The sequence below is a fragment of the Mesoplodon mirus genome (genome assembly GCF_964341445.2).
Source record: "Mesoplodon mirus genome assembly, chromosome: 5".
Lineage (NCBI taxonomy): Eukaryota > Metazoa > Chordata > Mammalia > Artiodactyla > Ziphiidae > Mesoplodon > Mesoplodon mirus.
In genome coordinates, this window is record NC_138980.1 from 1,354,756 (window position 1) to 1,374,163 (window position 19,408).

At 40.6% G+C, this 19,408-nt stretch overlaps 1 protein-coding gene across 5 annotated transcripts in view; it reads right to left on the reverse strand.

The window, feature by feature from the left end:
* RUFY1 (RUN and FYVE domain containing 1) overlaps nucleotides 1-19,408 on the reverse strand; it is a 55,042-nt gene that overhangs the window by 25,788 nt on the left and 9,846 nt on the right. For 4 of the 5 annotated variants that reach the window (XM_082622986.1, XM_082622987.1, XM_082622988.1 and 1 more), the window contains exons 3-8: nucleotides 17,949-18,066; nucleotides 14,185-14,286; nucleotides 12,664-12,787; nucleotides 7,763-7,824; nucleotides 4,622-4,687; nucleotides 2,178-2,247 (exon numbers count right to left, since the gene is read on the reverse strand). In XM_082622986.1, coding sequence (XP_082479112.1) covers nucleotides 2,178-2,247; nucleotides 4,622-4,687; nucleotides 7,763-7,824; nucleotides 12,664-12,787; nucleotides 14,185-14,286; nucleotides 17,949-18,066 — 542 coding nt within the window. The remainder of the gene's footprint in view (nucleotides 1-2,177; nucleotides 2,248-4,621; nucleotides 4,688-7,762; nucleotides 7,825-12,663; nucleotides 12,788-14,184; nucleotides 14,287-17,948; nucleotides 18,067-19,408) is intronic. The other variant, XM_082622990.1, reaches the window with a different exon arrangement.

A 19,408-nucleotide genomic window follows, 5' to 3' on the forward strand; every position in this document is an offset into this window, starting at 1 on the left:
AAGTAAAAATAGAGCTATCATATGATCCAGCAATCCCACTCCTGGACATATATCCGGAGAAAACCATAATTCTAAAAGATGTATGTACCCCAATGTTCATTGCAGCACTATTTACAATAGCCAGGACATGGAAGCAACCTAAGTGTCCATCAACAGAGGAATGGATGAAGAAGTTGTGGTACATATACACAGTGGAATATTACTCAGCCATAAAAAGAATGAAATAATGCCATGGATTGACCTAGAGATTGTCAGACTGAGTGAAGTAAGTCAGACAGAGAAAGACAAATATCATACAATATTGCTTATACGTAGAATCTAAAAAAGGGTATAAATAAACTTATCTACAAAACAGAAATAGAGTTACAGATGTAGAAAACAAACTTACGGTTACCAGGGGGTAAAGGGCGGGGAGGGATAAATTGGAAGATTGGGATTGACATATACAAACTACTATATGTAAAACAGATAACTAGTAAGGACCTTCTGTATAGCACAGGGAACTCTACTCATTACTATGTAATGGCCTATATGGGAAAAGAATCTAAAAAAGAGTGGAGATATGTATATGTATAGCTGATTCGCTTTGTTGTACACCTGAAACTAACACAACATTATAAATCAACTATACTCCAATAAGAATTATAAAAAAAACAACAACAAAGCATGCCACCTCATCTGGGAGAACAAAGAGTGAATCCGCTTGTTCTAAAATCAACTGAGGGGACTTCCCTGGTGGTGCAGTGCTTAAGAATCCTCCTGTCAATGCAGGGGACACAGGTTCGAGCCCTGGTCCGGGAAGATCCCACGTGCCGCGGAGCAACTAAGCCCATGAGCCACACCTACTGAGCCCGCGCACCACAACTACTGGAGCCCGCACGCCTAGAGCCCGCGCTCCACAACAAGAGAAGCCACCACAATGAGAAGCCCCTGCATCACAACGAAGAGTAGCCCCCGCTCGCCGCAACTAGAGAAAGCCCGTGTGCAGCAACGGTGACCTAACACAGGTAAAAATAAATAAATTAAATAAACAAATAAATAAATAAATAAAAATAAAATAAAATCAACTAAGGTCTCCTTGAGTGCCTCCACATGCTAAGTGTCGGGCAAGGCACATTTATGTGGTATTAACCTAATTTAATCTTTACAATACCATTGTAAGTGTGTTGAATTATCACCCAATTCAGAGATGAGGAAAGTGAGGCCCAAAGGCCCTCTCCACCCCCCAGGTGAATTCGAGTCCTTCAGCTCTCAGTGCGATGAAGTCTCTCCCATGATGCCCATCTTTTGAGTTTCTTTCTCCTGTTACAAATCTGAGCTCCTCTCCTGAAAGCTGTTTAGGCCTGGCCCCTCAGGAGGGCGCAGGAAGTGTAAAGTGAGCCTTGAACTGGGTATTCCATTACGAAGGGGTGCTCTGCGACTCTCCTTTCGGCTGTAACCTGCCTCCACACCGTTGGGGGGGGTCACTCTCTGGCCCCCCTCACAGCCCTCTTCCTTCCCAGTGAGACTTGGTGGGGAGGGTCGAGCAGCCAGGGACCGCTACCTGTGGAAAGCCTCAGAAAGGCTGAGCAACCCCCCTCCTGCTAACAGGAGACAAGATGGGTCCACCAAGGAGACTGCCGGGCAGCTGGCAGCAAGCTTTCTTCCTCGGCCTCAGCCCTCCTTCTTCCTGTCCTTTCATTCTCTCTCTTCCTAGTGAGAAAGCAGAGAAAGACCACACTGTGGGGAGACTGGTTCCAAGCTCCTGAGAGGCCGAGACACGGAATGGGGGGGCAAGGGTACTTTTACCCCATAAAAGAGCCTGTGCCTTCTGGGCAGCCGGGAGACACACTACATCATAGGAAAGGTGGGAAAAGAGGAAGAGGATAGCACGTTCACAAAAGGAGTGGGGCTTTTCCAACTAGGACTTGTCTTCTACTGGACCACTGTGAGGTGATAAAACCTAAGTCACTTAGAACTGGCTCATGATCCGTTGCACTGGCTCATGGGAGCCCCGGCCAGGGCAGAACACGGACATTCTGAGGATGTGAAATTCTGAGAATGTCTGTCCCGTGTGCAGCTCAACCCAAGGTTAGTACTTCCCATTCCTACCAGTGAGAAGCTCTGGTCAGATATACCAACCATACCATTTCTCTTCTTGGGTCATTCTGCTTTAAGAATTTCAATAAGTTACAAACCTCTTCTTGAAGCTTTGAATTAGTCTTTTCCAACCCTTCTATCTTGGTTTGAAGATCCCCAACTGTGCAGCTGTATAAAAGAAAATATTAAGTAAATGTGAACTTATAAAAGCTGACTGTTTTCCCCATCTGTAAACAATGAGAATAGAGATTCCTAGATTTCCTATATGAAATGGAGACTCAAAGGGTCTCCAATTAACTCATAGATGAGAATTCTAAATATATATGTATGCAGTGTGTGTGTGTGTGTGTGTATTTTTTTTACTGAAAAGTTTTTAATGTTTTCTCCAAATATGCTACCCATTTCTTGTTTAGCCAACTGGAAAGAAAACACCATTTCCCCCAACTCAATATATGGGAACCAAAACGCACCGGCAGTCATATATCTAAAGTAATATTCATAACAAGATATTGGTACTTTTGGGTAGTAGGATCAAAGGTGATTTTTAAACCTTTTTTATACTTTGTCCCATTTTTCACATATTCTTTAAGTATATGCACGACTTCCATACCGAAAAGTACGTAAACAGCTAATGTAGACTTGACAGACAACAATAATCACCAGGACAATAATAGTAATGGTTTTCTTTTTGGACAATGTGTCAGGCCCTGTTTGTTCTCAGCACTTTAAATGCATCAACTCCGCACAAGTCTGGGATGCAAATCTTATTGTTAATCTGTTTTACAGATGAGGAAACCATAGCTTTATATTGAGAAACTCACTTAACTTCATACCCCTATGAACCCAGGTGGTCTGGCTCCAGAGCCTGCACTTTCAGGCAACAGACCCTACTGCCAAAAACTGGGGCTTTTCGCCGGTGAGGGGGGGAACCAAGAAACAAACCTGACAAGGCGAAGGAGCCAAGGTTCAAGAATTGGGTGGGAGGGCTTCCCTGGTGGCGCAGTGGTTGAGAGTCCGCCTGCCAATGCAGGGGACACGGGTTCGTGCCCCGGTCTGGGAGGATCCCACATGCCGCAGAGCGGCTGGGCCCGTGAGCCATGGCCGCTGAGCCTGCGCGTCCGGAGCCTGTGCTCCGCAGCGGGAGAGGCCACAACAGTGAGAGGCCCGCGTACCGCAAAAAAAAAAAAAAAAAAAAAAAAAAAAAGAATTGGGTTGGAGAAAAATAAAAACACAAATTGACACAAAATGAAAAAGTCAACAAAACAAAACATATGGAAGGAATTACAAGTTTTAAGAGTATGCCATTTTCAATTCTGTACCAACTACATAACTCAGAAAATATCAATAAAATTTCTATTTTTCCTTAGAAAACATAAATTACCAAAAAAGATATATCCTCATGAGGAGAAAAGCTAGATGAATTAACAGTTAAGGAAAAACTGAAAAGCTGGCAAAGTATTGCCTCCATACAGGCTTTGAGCTTCAAATTTTCAAGGAGCAAATAATGCTCACGAACTAGAAGGTGTTCTCAGGCACAGAAACAAGGCAAAGCTTCCTGATTCATTTTGTGAAGCTGCATAACCCTGATACCATGCCAGAGGGGAAACTATGGAACAACTATGTTAGGTTACATGTTAAGAGAATGACTAAATTATTAAAGCTATGATCAAGTAGAGTTTATCCTTACGAAGAAATCCATTAATAAACTATATTACATCAATAGATTGAGAGATAAAAGTCATGATTAACTTAATGGATGCTAAAAGGCATTTGATAAAATTCAACATCTATTCCTTATAATGGCTCTCAATAAACTAAGCATGGATTAAGAATCTCACTCTCAAAATAATAGCCAGCGTCACATCTCAGGAAAGCTCAGAGCAGCACTACCCTAGGTATGTTCTTCAAACACACTAGCTCCTTTGCCTGTTTCATTGGCTTTGGGGGCCAGAGAGGCTGCTCCCGCAGAGAACTGCTAATGTGCACAGTGTACTCTCTAAAGAGGGTTCAGAGAGAGAATTATATTTCCCAAACACGTCAGGCTGAGAATCTCCATCCATTCTCCATCAATACCCGTAACAACTAGTGTTTCATGAAACACAGGAGCAGCTTTCCAATTAAAATGAAAATTCAAGATAAAGATACCTGCTATCACTATTGAATTGCTCTCAAAGGTCTAGCCCAGTGGTTTTCAACCCCTTTCTCCTGCCCAGAACGTTGGAGGGATGTGTGTTGATTCCCAGCAGCAATAATGCTTCCCATGCAGTGATTTCCAACTAAGTTGCGGTGGGCTAAGGGGTGGAGAGGTTTCATTTATTACTCTCTAATTTGCATAACTACACAGAACAAAAGATCAAAGGATTCCCCAAAGCTCTTTATCAAGAAATCATACTTCTACAGTCTGTACACATGAGCACTGAACCTTTTTTCTTGGTTTGGAAAAAAGTTAGATATAAATATATGGCAACTCAAAAAGGTTCCATGAGGCAGTTATCGGGCACTGAGAATGAACTGCAACACTGGAAAAAGGAGGGAGTCCTACCTTAGGTGCCGGTTAAGTTCTTCCACATAATTTTTTTGATCAAGGACATCAGTAATTCTTTCATGCCTTTTAAAAAGAACATAAAAAGAGAGAAATTCTTTTTACTCAGGGTTAATACTTTGTAATTGTCCCCCAACCTTCCAGTCACCTTGTAGGAGTACCAATGTTATCAGGAAACCAAGAGAAGGTCAGAGCTTAGTAATGTCTGCACGGTCTTAAGTGAACTAGCAAGGCGGGCTACGAAGACATGGGACACACTGGAAACAGGCTGCCTGGAGAGGAGCCTCCCTGCAGACGCTCCTCCCACCTCTCCCCTAGCATTTGAGAAAGCCACTGGCATGCAAGGTAGAAACACCAAAAGCCAGACGTAAATGGCTCTCCAGTTAGGAGATGAAGCAGCCCTTGTTATACTGAAGGAAAAGAAGCTGCCTCAGAAAAGAAGACCACAAGACTCTTCAAAACACAAAGCTGATCAGTCTGGGTTAAAAAAAAGACTCTGGGAACTCTGTGGCGGTCCAGTGGTTAGGACGCCGCGCTTTCACTGCCAGGGGGGTAGGTTCAATCCCTGGTCAGGGAACTAAGATCCTGCAAGCTGTGCAGCATGGCCGAAAAAAAAAAGAAGCAAAAACACAACACAACACAACAAAACAAAACTTCATACATCTTTATGCAAAAAAGACTTTATCATTTTAAAGTTAGGCTCCCCCCACCAATTTCTTTACGTACATACGTACATAAACGGGATCATGTGGCCCAGGTTCATGCCACAGGTGCTGGATTCGCTGGTCAGTGCAGTCATTTGTTTTCTTTTACCTTTCTGCCCCTTACATAGCTCTCCCAGGTAACACATACTGATAGCTTGTTGAGTATCCTATGTGTATCTAATCATAATATCTATCTATATTTTTACATATAGTATATGCAATTAAAATATAAAATATATATTAGAGAATTTGGAGGTTTTAAAAAATGGGATATATATACTTCTCAGTATTATACTTTTCTCACTCAATAATACCTGGGGACATTCCTCTGAATCTACTATACAGTAGGTCAAATTTGTTTTGCTTTCATGTCTGTATAATACACAGTGTGGAATACTTCAGATGTTCTGCAATTCATTCAATTGCAGATGTCCCTAGGTATCCACGGGGGACTAGTTCCAGAACCTCTGTGGATACCAAAATCTGCAGATGCTCAAGTCCCTTATACAAATGGCATAGCACAGCTGACCCTCTATATCTGTGGGTTCCACATCTGCAGGTTGAAAGACTGACTGTATTCCCTTAATAGTGGATAATCAGTTTATTCCCAGTTCTTTTTGACATTGAGAATGTATTTTAAATTTCAAGTGAGTAAATCCTTGTACTGTGGGTGCATGAAGCATTAATGGGATTCCCGCTGGTCCCTTCCTTGGTGAGGTGCACTGCCAAGGCACTGAGAAGGAAGAGTTCTCATTACAAAGACGTGTGAAAGACAGGTAACAGATGTACGTGGTAAAATATTCAAACACAGCGCCAGGGTTTACAGTGAAACTCCCTCCCATGCCTGTCTCCTGACCTCTTCTCCACAGGTGGCTGTGTTTTCAGGTCGATGTGCCTCTCTAGAAATGATCCATGTATATGGAAGTACAACATATAAATATGGGTGTATGTCTTTTTTGTTACAACATAAATGGTAGCATGTTATATATATTGTTTGCTTTTTTTTCTTTTCTTTTTTTTTTTTCCAGGATAACTTCTTTTAATGCTCTTGTTAACAAGGATGAGGTAGAACTACAATGTGGCATGAAACGACACCCAAGACACAGTAGGATCAAAGAATAAGTCTAGTGGCAACTTAACTATATAATAGTACCTTTCCATGTACATCCAAACCATAAAGCAAATTACACTACACACAAACATATACCTGCAAGGCAGTAAAGAAAGGCCTGGAAGGAGCCATGCATGAGTAGCTTCCTCTGAAGAAGCAGGGGGAGTGGGGCTGAGATGGAGACGAGGGGATAGTGTTAATGGGGAAATCTGCCTTGTACTCTCTATTCTTCCACAGATCCTAATTCCTTAAACAATGGGAACAGGAATGTATTACCACTGTAATTAAAAATAGCTAAATAAAAAATAAAACTTCAAACAACACAAAAACAAACGTAGCATTCTTCGTCAACAGTTACAGGAAGAGATGCACCATCACTAATTATCAGGGGAATGCAAGTCAAAAACCACAATATGCTATCAGGCCATACCCGTTAGAAGGGCTATCACCGAAAAGACAAGAAGGAATAAGTGCAGGCCAGGATGCAGAGAAAAGGGAACACTTGTGCGCTACTGGTGGGAATGTGAATTGGTGCAGCCACTATGGAAAACAGTAGGGCCATTCCTCAAAAAGTTAAAAAATAGAATTACTAAATGATCCAGCAATTCCACTTCTGGGTATTTATCCAAAGAAAATGAAAACTAACTTGAAAATGTATATGCACCCCCATGTTCACTGCAGCATTATTTATAACAGCCAAGATAAGGAAACAACCCAACTGTCCATCAATGGATGTGGTATATTCATATAATAAAATACTATTCATCCATAAAAAAGAAGGAAATCCTACCATTTCTGACAACATGAGTGGACTTTGAGGGCATTATGCTAAGTGAAGTAAGTAAAACAGTGAAAGACAAATACCTTATGATCTTACGTATATGTGGAATCTAAAATAAACACAAAACTAAACCCACAGATACAAGGACTGGTGGTTGCCAGAGGTGGGGGGGTGGGGGAGTGGGTGAATGGGGCCATAAGGCACAAACTTCCAGTTATAAAATAAGTAAGTCCTGGGGATGTAATGTACAGCACGGTGACTGTAGTTAATAATACTGTATTGCATATTTGAAAGTTGCTAAGGGAGTGGATCCTAGAAATTCTTATCACAAGAAAAGAAATTTTTTGTAACTATGTATGGTGATGGATGTTAACTAGACTTATTGTGGTGATCATTTTGCAATATACACAAATATCAGATCATTATGTTGTCTACTTGAAACTAATATAATGTTATATATCATTATACCTCAATTTTAAAAAAGGAGCATTCTTTGCCAGAATTTCATTAAAAACGTGAAGAACAGCATACAATACAGAACTTACTCTTTGCCACCATCAAGATCCTGCACATCCTTAATGTAGAGAGAAAAATCAATCACTCCAACCTGATCGAAATAAAATGTACCAGTTTAAGTGAAAAATAACTTTTCGCACTTTCCACAAACCTTAGTCTTTAAAATTCAGGGTATTTACCTTCCTATCTCAGGATAAAACAATAGGATTGTTAGGATAACCTGACAATCAGTTAGGTTAACCAGCTTAAAGCAGCAATCAGTCAAACAAACAAACCAAAAGAAAAATAACCCCATTACCTTCTAGAAGAAAAACTTACAAAAAAATCAGAATTTAAGGGAATAGTCTGAAGTTTTACCACCTAGTTATGATTTGTTTCTTGCATTTATTCAACAATCAAATTGTTGACAAAGATCAACAAAGTTCTTTGGGTACAAAGTAATAAAAAAAAAAGAGACCTGGATCTCTAAAGTGGTGACCTTAACTGATAACTCTGACTTCTTCCCCCAAACTGGGGTGAAAAGGTCCAGTCAGTATTTCAGGGAAAATTCTCTGCTGCTGTGGGGAACTAGGGGCTCCAAGACCCCTCAAAATCTCAAAGTCAGGGGCTTTGTCCAGAAATAAAGCACTTCAGAGAGAGTGAATGAGAGCCCTAGTCTGCCACCATCTACTCTAGTGTTAAGTGCAGCCATTCCTTTGAAATATAGGAAAATTGGGTCCATCAATAGAGAAATATTTAAATCAGTCACGTTATAGCCATATTGCAGAACCCTATGCAACCATAACAAAGAATGCAGAGAATGAATATGTAATGAAATGAAGAAAGCTCCAGGATAAAATTTTAACTCAAAGAATACTATGTACGGCATTAACTCCTTATAGTAACCTCCCTTATGTTAAAACCAAAGCTATACATGATGTTTTCTGCAACTCCTCTGTTGCGCCTCCCACCAATCTATATTCCTGACACTTGAACCTGGGTGGCCAGTAAGGCCTGTCTTTATGAGCAGAAAGCAGCAGAAAGGATGCTGTGACTTCTGCAGGTAGGTTCACAAAGGCAGTACTAGCTTCCTCCTGGCTCTTTCCCTTGGGCATATACCTTTGAAGTTCTGAGCTTCCATGGGAAAAGTCTGGCTAACCTTGAGGCACCATGCTGGAGACCATGTGGATAGAGCACGTGTAGACAGAGATGCCCAAGAAGCCCCTGCTGCTCCAGCCTCAATTCTCTGAGCCTTCTCAGCCCAGAAAACAGAGAGTGAGAGTGCATATGCCTTCAGCCACTCCAGCCCCAGCCACCAACTACCCGTGATCACAGGCGTGCTTAAGAGTCACCTCAAATATGAGGGACTGTAATCATTTATGTGGCTGTTAATTTGTTACACTGCAACAGAAAACCAGAAAAGATTTAATTAAAAACAAAACCTATGTATACATAAATGCATAGGAAAAGTAGAAACAGTCCCTCAAAGTTTTACCATTGTCTGTGGGGACAAGACTGGGACTGAATGGGGAGAGGAGAAGGGGAGCTTGAATTTCACTTTTCACTTTACATTCTTCTGTAATTGCTTAACTTTTTTACAACAAGCATGCATTTCTTTTGTGATACAAAAATAATTAAAAAAGAAAGATATATTTGACTGGAAAAAAAGCAACAACAGAAGGAATGAGAAAGAATACCCAAAGTAGAAATTAATGGACTAGGAAACAAAGCTCTCCTCTCAAAGCAGAAGTGATGTGTAAAAGCAAGGCCTGGTTCTTCGAGCTCAACACAGTAGACAAATCTCTACCAAGTATTACAATTTAGAAAAGTGAGATTTTAAAAAGCTGTAAGAAAATACTCTCATGCAACTAATAGGTCTGAATGAAACAAATGATTTCTGGAAAACTATAAATGACTAAAAATTTTTCTAAGACTTAGGAAACCAATAAATTGACCAAAGCTATGCAAAAAATTAAAGTGGTCAAAGCATGAGGACCATAAAGCTTTTGCATAAAGCTGAAACTGTCATACCAGCAAGTTTTAACAAACCTTTAAAGAAAAATAATTCCTGCTCTAATACACTGCTGTGGAAAACAAGAAAGAAAAGAATATCATCCAGTTTATTTTATGAGGTTATACAATCCTGACACTGAAAAGTGACAAAGACAGTAGAGAAAAGGAAAATTCAGACCAGTGTCACTTTTAAGGAGAAATACAAAATTTCCAAATAAACCACAGACATATTAAATCTAGGAGTATACTAAAAGAATAACGCACGATGACCAAGTAAGGTTTATTTTATGATATCACAATAGGAAACCTAAGAATCAATTCAATTATAATTATGGGTTAAAAATGGATATGACATCTCAATAGATGCCAAAAAAGGTATTTGACAGCATTCAATATTCATTTTTAAATAAAAAATATAAAGTAAGTTAGAACAGAACAGTGCTTTCTAAACATGAGAAAGAGGATCCCTCAGGGTGCAATAGCAAATACTCATACTTTATGGTGACATACAAGAGGTATTAAAGATAAGAATAGGCCAGGGGGCTCAATCACATCTATTATTTAATAAAAATTCTAATTAAATTTTTATTTTGGAATCTGACAAAATGATGTTCAAGGTCACCTGGCAGAATGGACAGCCTCAACTATATCTGAGAAAGAAGTACAACAAAGTAGGCAGGAGGTGAACTGCCAGAGCGTAAAACACACTATGTGGCTTTGGTAATTAAAAGACTACATTAGGGCTTCCCTGGTGGCGCAGTGGTTGAGAGTCCGCCTGCCAATGCAGGGGACACGGGTTCGCGCCCCGGTCCGGGAAGATCCCACATGCCGTGGAGCGGCTGGGCCCGTGAGCTATGGCCGCTGAGCCTGTGCTCTGCAACGGGAGAGGCCACAACAGTGAGAGGCCCGTGCACCGGGAAAAAAAAAAAAAAAAAAAAGACTACGTTACTGGCATAGAAATAAAAAGATCCAGAGACTAAATAGAGAGTCCAGAGTCCATTATGCCTCAGAGCATAATGGATATTTCAACACAAGATAAAGGTGGGATTTCAAATTAGGAGGGAAATAATATTTGATACATGATATTGAGAAAACTTTACTAGTACTGCCGTAGTAGTTTACTCCTGTACTTACAGAAGAAATCGAGACCTCTACGTCACACTATGTCAAAACGAATAACAGGCAGATCATTTAAATGTAAAAAATATACATGTGATTTAAAAAATTAGGTTAAGTTTTAGACGTTGAAGGGCCTTCTAAGCACAATACCTTAGAAGGTATAGAGGAAAAGTCCATTAAATATGACTGCCAAAAAAAAAGTCTACAGGGAAAACAAGCCCCAAGACAGCAGAAAAAAAAATTTATAACAAATATTCTGACAAATGGTAAATATCCTTAATCAATAATAAAGGAGTGGAAAAAGGTGGAAAACTCAAAAAAATGGGCAAAGAATATGAACAGGTGAACCACCAATGGCAAATAAAACATGAAAAAAATACTTTATCTTCCTAGTTCTCAAAAATATAAATTTGAGATGAAGAGTTATTTTTCTCTCAGATTAAAAAAGACCAAGAATGCTCACATGTCATCACAACACTCATGCAGAATGTGTACACTCTGACACAGCAATCTCAAAACTTATCCTAAGAAAATAAACAGGCAAGAGTAAAAAGAAGTATGAGGATGTTTATAACACTATTGTTATAACATGGAAACAACTTACATTAATAAGTATTGGTTAAATAAATTATGGTACATTCACAAAATGGATTACTATGCAGTTGTTTAAAATGGTTTATATCTCTTGACATCAAGAGCTATGTGGAACATATTATTAAATAAAAAAATTGCAAAATGGTGTGCTTGGAATAATCATATTTTGGTTTAATGAAAAAAGAGAACTCCAAACATCTGTCTCTGAAATATAAATACACACATACACCTTTCTTCATGTGCTTCAAGGATGTATCCTGAAATGTAACACTGAATTAGCTCTTTCTGTGTAATGGGATTATAAGTGATATTTCAAAAAAACTTCTTTGTATGTTTTGAAAAATATTTAACAGGCAATAACAAGAAAACTACTAGGAAAAAAAAGAAAAAAAAAAGAGAGAGAGGAGAGGTTACAATAAAAAAAGCTGACCTGGTCACGGAGGGATTGGGGAAGCTTTAGATTCATGTCCAAACATGTAGTGGGAAGAAGCCTGGGCCACTGCCCAGTTACAGATGCCCTGAAGAGGTGGAGGTGAGGGTGGGGCAGGGTGTCCTGATTTACAGTCCCTGCCACCACGAGTTTAGGCCTCAGCCCTGGTCAAGAGGGCTGTCCCACCCCATGGGGCACTCTGCATCTTACTGCCTACTTTCATTTGTGCTCCATTTTACCATCTGACTCCCCAAATCTCTCCTGAGTCTATTTTCCCACTCCCCATGCAGCCTGGGGCTTCCAGACTTGTCTGCTCAATGTTTTTGCTTTCCCTATTCTTGGCTGCTTCTAACTCATGAACTGGATGGTTGCTAGCTTGATCTTTTTCAATCCCAGGCCTGATCATTTCAGTGTACTGCTTAAATACCTCCAAAGGTTTTTAAGTTCCAAAGTTTCAGGGACAAAAACTAAAGCCTCTAACATGGCACTGATGGCCTAACAACTGGGCCAGCCTCCACTTCGCTTCACTCATCGAGCATCCTGTGTTCTAGCCACGGAGAACTGTTTCCCGTTCCCAAACATGCCATGCCCTCTGTGCCTTTGCCCAAGCTATTTTTCACCCTACCCCAAGACCTTCGCCAGCTGCTCTCCACTCCGGTCCAGCACAGCACCTTGCACCTTGCACAGCCCTGTGCCAGATGCCTCTTCCTTAGGTTCAGCATATGTCTGCAGATCCTGTGTAAAATCTCTGGCCCAAACAAGGCATTCGATCTGGAGTCAAAATTCCCATTTTACCTGAGAATCCAAGTCTTCTCCTTTTAAACAGAGGTTGGCATCAAGCACATTGAGTCCCACCAGCAGACCAACAATCACCATCCCTTCTTCCTCCATCATTAATGCCTCAGGCTCATAGAACTCACTGAAAGAGATTGATACAACAGGAACACCTTCACCACCCTTCTCTTGGACCTACTCTGCCTTTTCACCTCTTAGCTCATGGCCTGGCTGCCAACGTCATCAGGAGCCAGAGGCTCCCTTGTGTGAATTCCCTTCTTCCTTCTATTTCCTCTCTCACTTTAAGTGCTGATATCTCTTCTCTGGCCTCTCCTCTCTTCCTGTGGATTAAAATGGACTCCTCCTACCTCTGGTCTAGGGTTAACTCCTCTGTTTGGACCCTGGAGCCCAGTCCTCCTCATCTCTTGGCTCCTGTGTTCCTGAACATAACTCTGCCCCTCTTGGCCACCCTGGCTCCTTCTTTCGTGTTGCTTTGAACTACTTCTACACTTACATTCATGTCAACGTAAAGTGGAATCCCACAGCCTCCCCCACCACCCATCCAAGGATAAAACTCTTCCCTCTTCCCTGTGTCCCATGGAACAACACTGGCTGCTTTTACTTCCTTACCTCCAAGTCACCTCAGCCATCACAGTGAGGCTCCATCCATTACTGCTCTGGTCACCAGCGATTAGCTAATTTACCATCGTGTGTGTGAGTACATAAGAACTTATTATCCTAAGAATTAGTTGTTTAGAACAAAATCTGTACCTCAGAGTTACTCAGTATAACGGTACTCAAAGAAGAGTACAAAGTACATGAACTATTTGAAACCAGTATTTATCATGAAAAGATATGTTCAATAATAAGCCATGACTTGAAAACAATGGAAAATTCTGGGAGACTGTAAAAGACATTTTTATTTCAGTTAGATAAGAGAATTATCTCTGGAGAGATTTGTTCCTTGTAAATGATCATATCCTGGAGAAAGTTCCTCTTATAATGGTTACTTTTGTTTATAGAGTTATAAATATAAAAAATGAACCCAGTCATAAATTTCAGAGATAGACAGTTCGTCTTTACTGATGCCAAGAGATATAAAAGTTTACAAACTGAATGTGGAATCCTAAAACAGGTAATCTAGATATGTTCCCTTACAAAAAGCAGGGTTTTATACTTTAAAATTGCCCACTGAATCTAGTTCAAGTCATTTTTCCCCTATTATCATCCAGTCAAGTACCATTTTGTTGAGACTTAATGGAGGACGCTGTCAGGGTGCCTAATCTTAGGTATTTTTGAAGAACTATCTTCGAAATGACTTCTCAAAATGAAAATATACATCTTCATTCATAGAGACTTTCAGAAATCAGTGCTCAAAAAATAAAATACTGCTATTTTAAAACTAAGCCACAGAATAGTTACACTTAATAATAATTTGAATAAAAACTGTACATTATACATTCTTGTTTTAATTCCGAATGATCTACAGAACTGTGTTCTAATTACGAAGCAAAAGCTAAGCAAAGACAGGTGATGAAATACCTTAAGAGATGTTTATTGTCTATAAGCACTTTCAGATAATCTGCCAGTTTCTTCTGCATGAGTGCAAGATAAAGCCAAGCTCGGCCCCTTCCCACAGCTGTCCTGGAATTCAAACAGAGAATCAAACTATTATGACATAACAATAATAACAACAAGAAACAAAGGGAAAAGAACCAACTTAGCCAAGGAGAAACACATGTTCACGCACACACATGCTTGTGAATGCAGAGGACGCTGTAATAGAGCTGCCCTGGGGGCTGGGGGAGCGCGCTGTCTGGTAAGGCTGAGGAAATGGCTCACTGCATTCTTTTGGGTACTGTTTGAAGTCTGTATCATGGGCATGTATTCTGCATCCCCCCCCAAAAAAATATAGGAAAAAAAATTTAAGCCAGAAACATCTGATTTCTGGAACAAATACAATTAGATAAAACTTTTCATGTATTCATAAAATTTCACAGGGAGTCAGGAAATACCAGGTTAGATTGTACAACGGATAAATTTTCTTTCAAAAGACGAATATAGAACGTAGTTATTAAAGGGTTGAAGTCTCACAAGATTTCTAGGGCATTAGCTCAAAGGTACAATTTTATTTCTCATGTGGTAAAATACACATAACATAAAGTTTACCACCTTACCCATTTTTAACTGTACTGTTCAGTACTGTTAGGTACATTCATGTTGTTGTGCAACCAATCTCAAAGGTGCGATTTTGAAAAGATCTGTTTTAAACATTATAAGAAAAAGAAAGGCCTCCCAATTGTGGACCTAACATTATTTAAGGAAAAAACGATCCTGTTCTAAGCAGAGTAACTGCATCTGTAACACCCAAGAGGGTACTAGAGACACTGCTGTATTCAATATCAGCCTCAAAGGGTCAGAGGGCGCCCAACGTAATCAATACAAGACTGGATTCCCCCCTTCTCCCTTCAGTAAATGATGTAAAGCCAGAGTAAAAAAGAAAGAAAAGAAAGTAGGAAAAAAAAGATGTCTGATGTTGGCATGATAGGAAAAATGGACACCGACGTGTGCTGCTTGGTGGGAGTGCAAACTGGTACAATTTTTCTAGCTGGCAATTTAATGACAGCAGGTTATCAAAATTCTACATCTAGTCACGTAAGGAACTAATTTAGGAGGTACACAAAGACGTATGTTTGGGGATGGTCACCACTGCACTGTTTGGAAAATGAGAATTTGAAGACAACCACAAAGAGCAAAGTGGGAGGAGCTATACAAAAATGATGTGGATGACTATTATGGCAAAAGGTTTAAAATCTAATATTAAATGGGAAAAAAAGCCACAAAACAGTATGTACGGTTTAATACTTGATTTTTTTCCCCAGTTCCCCACCTCTGTACCATATACTGCTCTTAGTTTAGGTTCACTTCCAAAACATTTTTATGCATATGAAAATAAATATAAATTCTATTTTTCTCTCCTTTTTACAAAAAAATTAGTATGCTATGTATGCTGTTCTGCAACTTGCTTATTTCACTGAATATCTGTCATTTTGAAATTCTTTCCAGACACAGGGAGTTTTTCGTTCATTTTTCCATAGCTTTAGAGCATTTCAGTATTGGACTGCCCTATAATTTAGCTGGTTTTTATCTAGGCTGTTTCTAACCTTCCGCTGTTACAAATAATGCTGCAACAGGTATTTCTGTACATGTGTCATTTTCATGTACGAGATAAAACTCCTGGAAGTGGAAGTGCTGGGTCAAAGGGTAGATGTATTGGTGGTTTTTGTGGATAGTGCCAAACTGTCTTCCATGAGAAACCGTGCAATAATGAAGCCACTGGGGGAGGTGGAGGGGAATAAAATCTTATTTATTTGTCTGTCCGACTATGCACTGAAAGGATCTAGGATACTGACCACGATATTAACTGTAGTTTTTTTTTCTGAGTAGTAAGCTAACAGAAGCGCCTTTTTTGTTTCTTAATTAAAAGTTATGTCATAAGAAAAAAGGGTTGTTTTTTTGGTTATTTTGTTTTTTTAGAATTTATTTATTTAATTTATTTATCTTGGGCTGTGTTAGGTCCTTGTTGCTGCACGCGGGCTTTCTCTAGTTGCGGTGAAGGGGGGTTACTCTTGGTTGCGGTGCGTGTGCTTCTCACTGCGGTGGCTTCTCTTGTTGCAGAGCACAGGCTCTAGGCATGTGCGCTTCAGTAGTTGTGGCGCGTGGGCTCTAGAGCACAGGCTCAGTAGTTGTGGCGCACAGGCTTCGTTGCTCTGCGGCATGTGGGATCTTCCCAGATGAGGGATCGAACCCGTGTCCCCTGCATTGGCAGGCAGATTCTTAACCACTGTGCCACAACTGCTGAGCCTGCGCTCTAGAACCTGCGAGCCACAATTACTGAAGCCTACGTGCCTAGAGCCCGTGCTCTGCAACAAGAGAAGCCACTGCAGTGAGAAGTGTGCACACTGCAATGAAGACCCAATGCCGCCAAAAATAAACAAACAAACAAACAAACAAATAAATCAAAAAGAAGAACGGAAGAAACAAGGCAGAAGACGTAGGAGGCTCATGAGGGGGTCACCAAATAAATATATGAAAGGTTGTCGCCTGCTAAAGGTTTTCACCTTAGGTGGTATAGGCCCAGAGGGATGAACCAGGGACAGAGACAGAAGGCTTAAGTCCGATGAATGCACAGGGCTCAGCAACGATGGAGTTTAGTGGGATTTAGAGGGTTTCAGAGACCAGCAGACCTGTGTTTTCTTCCTGGTTCCACCACTCCCTTGTCGAGGGACCTTGAGCAAGTTACTTAACTACTGTGAGTCTCAGTTTCTGCACTTGTAGTTGGGGACACCAACAGCTTAGTCCCTAGGGATTTGTGGAGGATAAAACGAGCTAATGAAATGTCCTTAGCACAGTGCCTGGCACACGGCAGGCCCTTAGTTAATGGTGGTGGCTATTATTATTATCTAAAAATGGAATCAGCTGGCTCTGCAGGGGAAGGTCAAACAGAGGCTAGACAGTTGAGTCCCCTGTGAAAGACTCTGCCGGGAGAACTTTTGCATTGGCCTAAGGATCTCCAGGGCCCCTTCTCAATGCAGATTCCACGATACACCTTTTCATGTTCCATTCAGTTTTTGATTTTGAGCCTATACGTAGGGATCCCAAGGGCAAACCCAGATAAGGCAAATGATTCATTAGTGCCAGCCTTTCCAGAAATGTGTCTTGTCCTGGAATCTAAAATCTGTTCCAAACTGTATTATTCAGAAAACTGCCCAGGTGCATCTGTGAGTCTTTTTTTTTTAAAAAACATCTTTATTGGAGTATAGTTGCTTTTTAACGGTGTGTTATTTTCTGCCTTATAATAGAGTGAATCAGCTATACATATACATATATCCCCATATCTCCTCCCTCTTGCGTCTCCCTCCCACCCTCCCTATCCCACCCCTCTAGGTGGTCACAAAGCACCCAGGTGCATCTGAAGCAGCAATTCCAGGAGTGTAACAACTCTTTTTCCTCCTGTAACTGCTCTTTGAGTGACAACACCTTTTCACTATTTGACCTTGTACGACACACAGAAATCACCGTCCCCATTTTAGAGAAAAGGAAACTGAGGCTCAGAGAGGGGCAAATTTTCTCAAGCTTATGTGGAGAATGAGCAGCAGAGCTGGGATTAAAGTCTAAGTAGAGTGTAGCTTTTGCTACAATTTGTTCTAAATTAGAAAACACTTTATCGGCAAGGAATAGAGAAATTGATAAATACAAGGAAGTTTTCTTAAAACATCACATTGATGTAACTACTTCTCACTCACTTTAATTCTGGCAGATTTCTGACACTAGTGGCTATATCTGATGCTTCTGGACAAAGTTTCTCCACCAGCTCCAAAGGACCAAAGAAAGATTTATTTTGGCCAATAAAACTCTTCTTAACTAAAAGGGAAAACAGAAGTGTTATTCATAAGAACAGGTTGCAAAATGTCTTCAGGGTCCCACAGTCTCTCTCCCAAAAGCCAAATGAATGCTGTGGAGCTGCACTGCTTACTCCTTCTGATTCAGTCTTGGGGACTGGAAGAGGCCAGGTACCAAATGAGGTCTCCCTTCCTCTAATGAAAGGGTTTCTCTGATATACCCACTAGGCTCTTTCTTTCAAGTATTTATTGACCATGAAATAAAACAAATGCTCAAATGATCACCTGTGAAATCCTTGCCCTTTCTCCCTCCTATGCCAAAGTCAATTCTTGATTTCAAATCATCACCACCATGATGCCAAAGTCAATTCTTGATTTCAAATCATCACCACCATCCCTCACCTGAACTGCTGCAATAATCTCCTAATGGGTTTCCCTGCTCCTAATACCGTCACCTCCCCACCTTTCTAATCTGTCCTCCACATAGCTGGAAGTTCTTTTACAAATATAAGTTAGATCTTGTTTTTCCCTTGCTGAAAATCTTCTAAATACTCTTAGAATAAAATCCAGCTCCTCACCTGACCTATAAAGGCCTAATGTGATCCAGCCCATCCCAACTGCCCTGACCTCACCTCCTCCTTCCCAGCATGCCTCAGTTACTTGGTGTCTTCCTGAAACCAAGGTTGGTCCCACTCAGGACTTCGCACCTGTTTTGTTCTGTCTTTCTAGGAAGGCTCTTGCCCCAAACATTTGCAAGGTTGACTCCTTCTTCTCTTTTAGGTCTCAGCTCACATTTCACCTCCCCAGAAAGACCTTCGCCTCTCACCCTAGTTGAAAGGTTTTTCCCTTGATTCTCTATCATTTAACCTATTTTGCCTCCCTGAATTTGTAGCATTTTGTAATTATGTTTGCTTCTGAGTTTGTTGTCTGTCTCCTCTTCTAGAACTGTGCTGTCCAAGGTAGGCACTAGCCACAAGTGCTACTGAAATGTAGCCAGTGCAATTGAGATGTGCTGTAAGTATAAAACACACGGTGGATCTTTAAGCCTCAGTGTAAAAAAGAATGCAAAATATCTCATTAGTAAGGTTTATACTGATTATATGTGTCAAAATGATAATATTTTGGCTATATTGGGGTAAATTACTAAAAGTAATTTCATCTGTTTCTTTTCCGTTTCTTTAAACGTGTCTACTAGAACATTAGAAATACGCATGTGGCTTGCACGGCATTTCTATTGGACAGCGCTTCTCTAGAATGTCGCGTCTTGTGGGTAGGGACCTTGTTTCTCTTGTGCACTGTCTTGTGTGCACAAGAACAGCACCAGCACCCAGAACAACGTTTGGCATTGATGATGCTGGGAAACA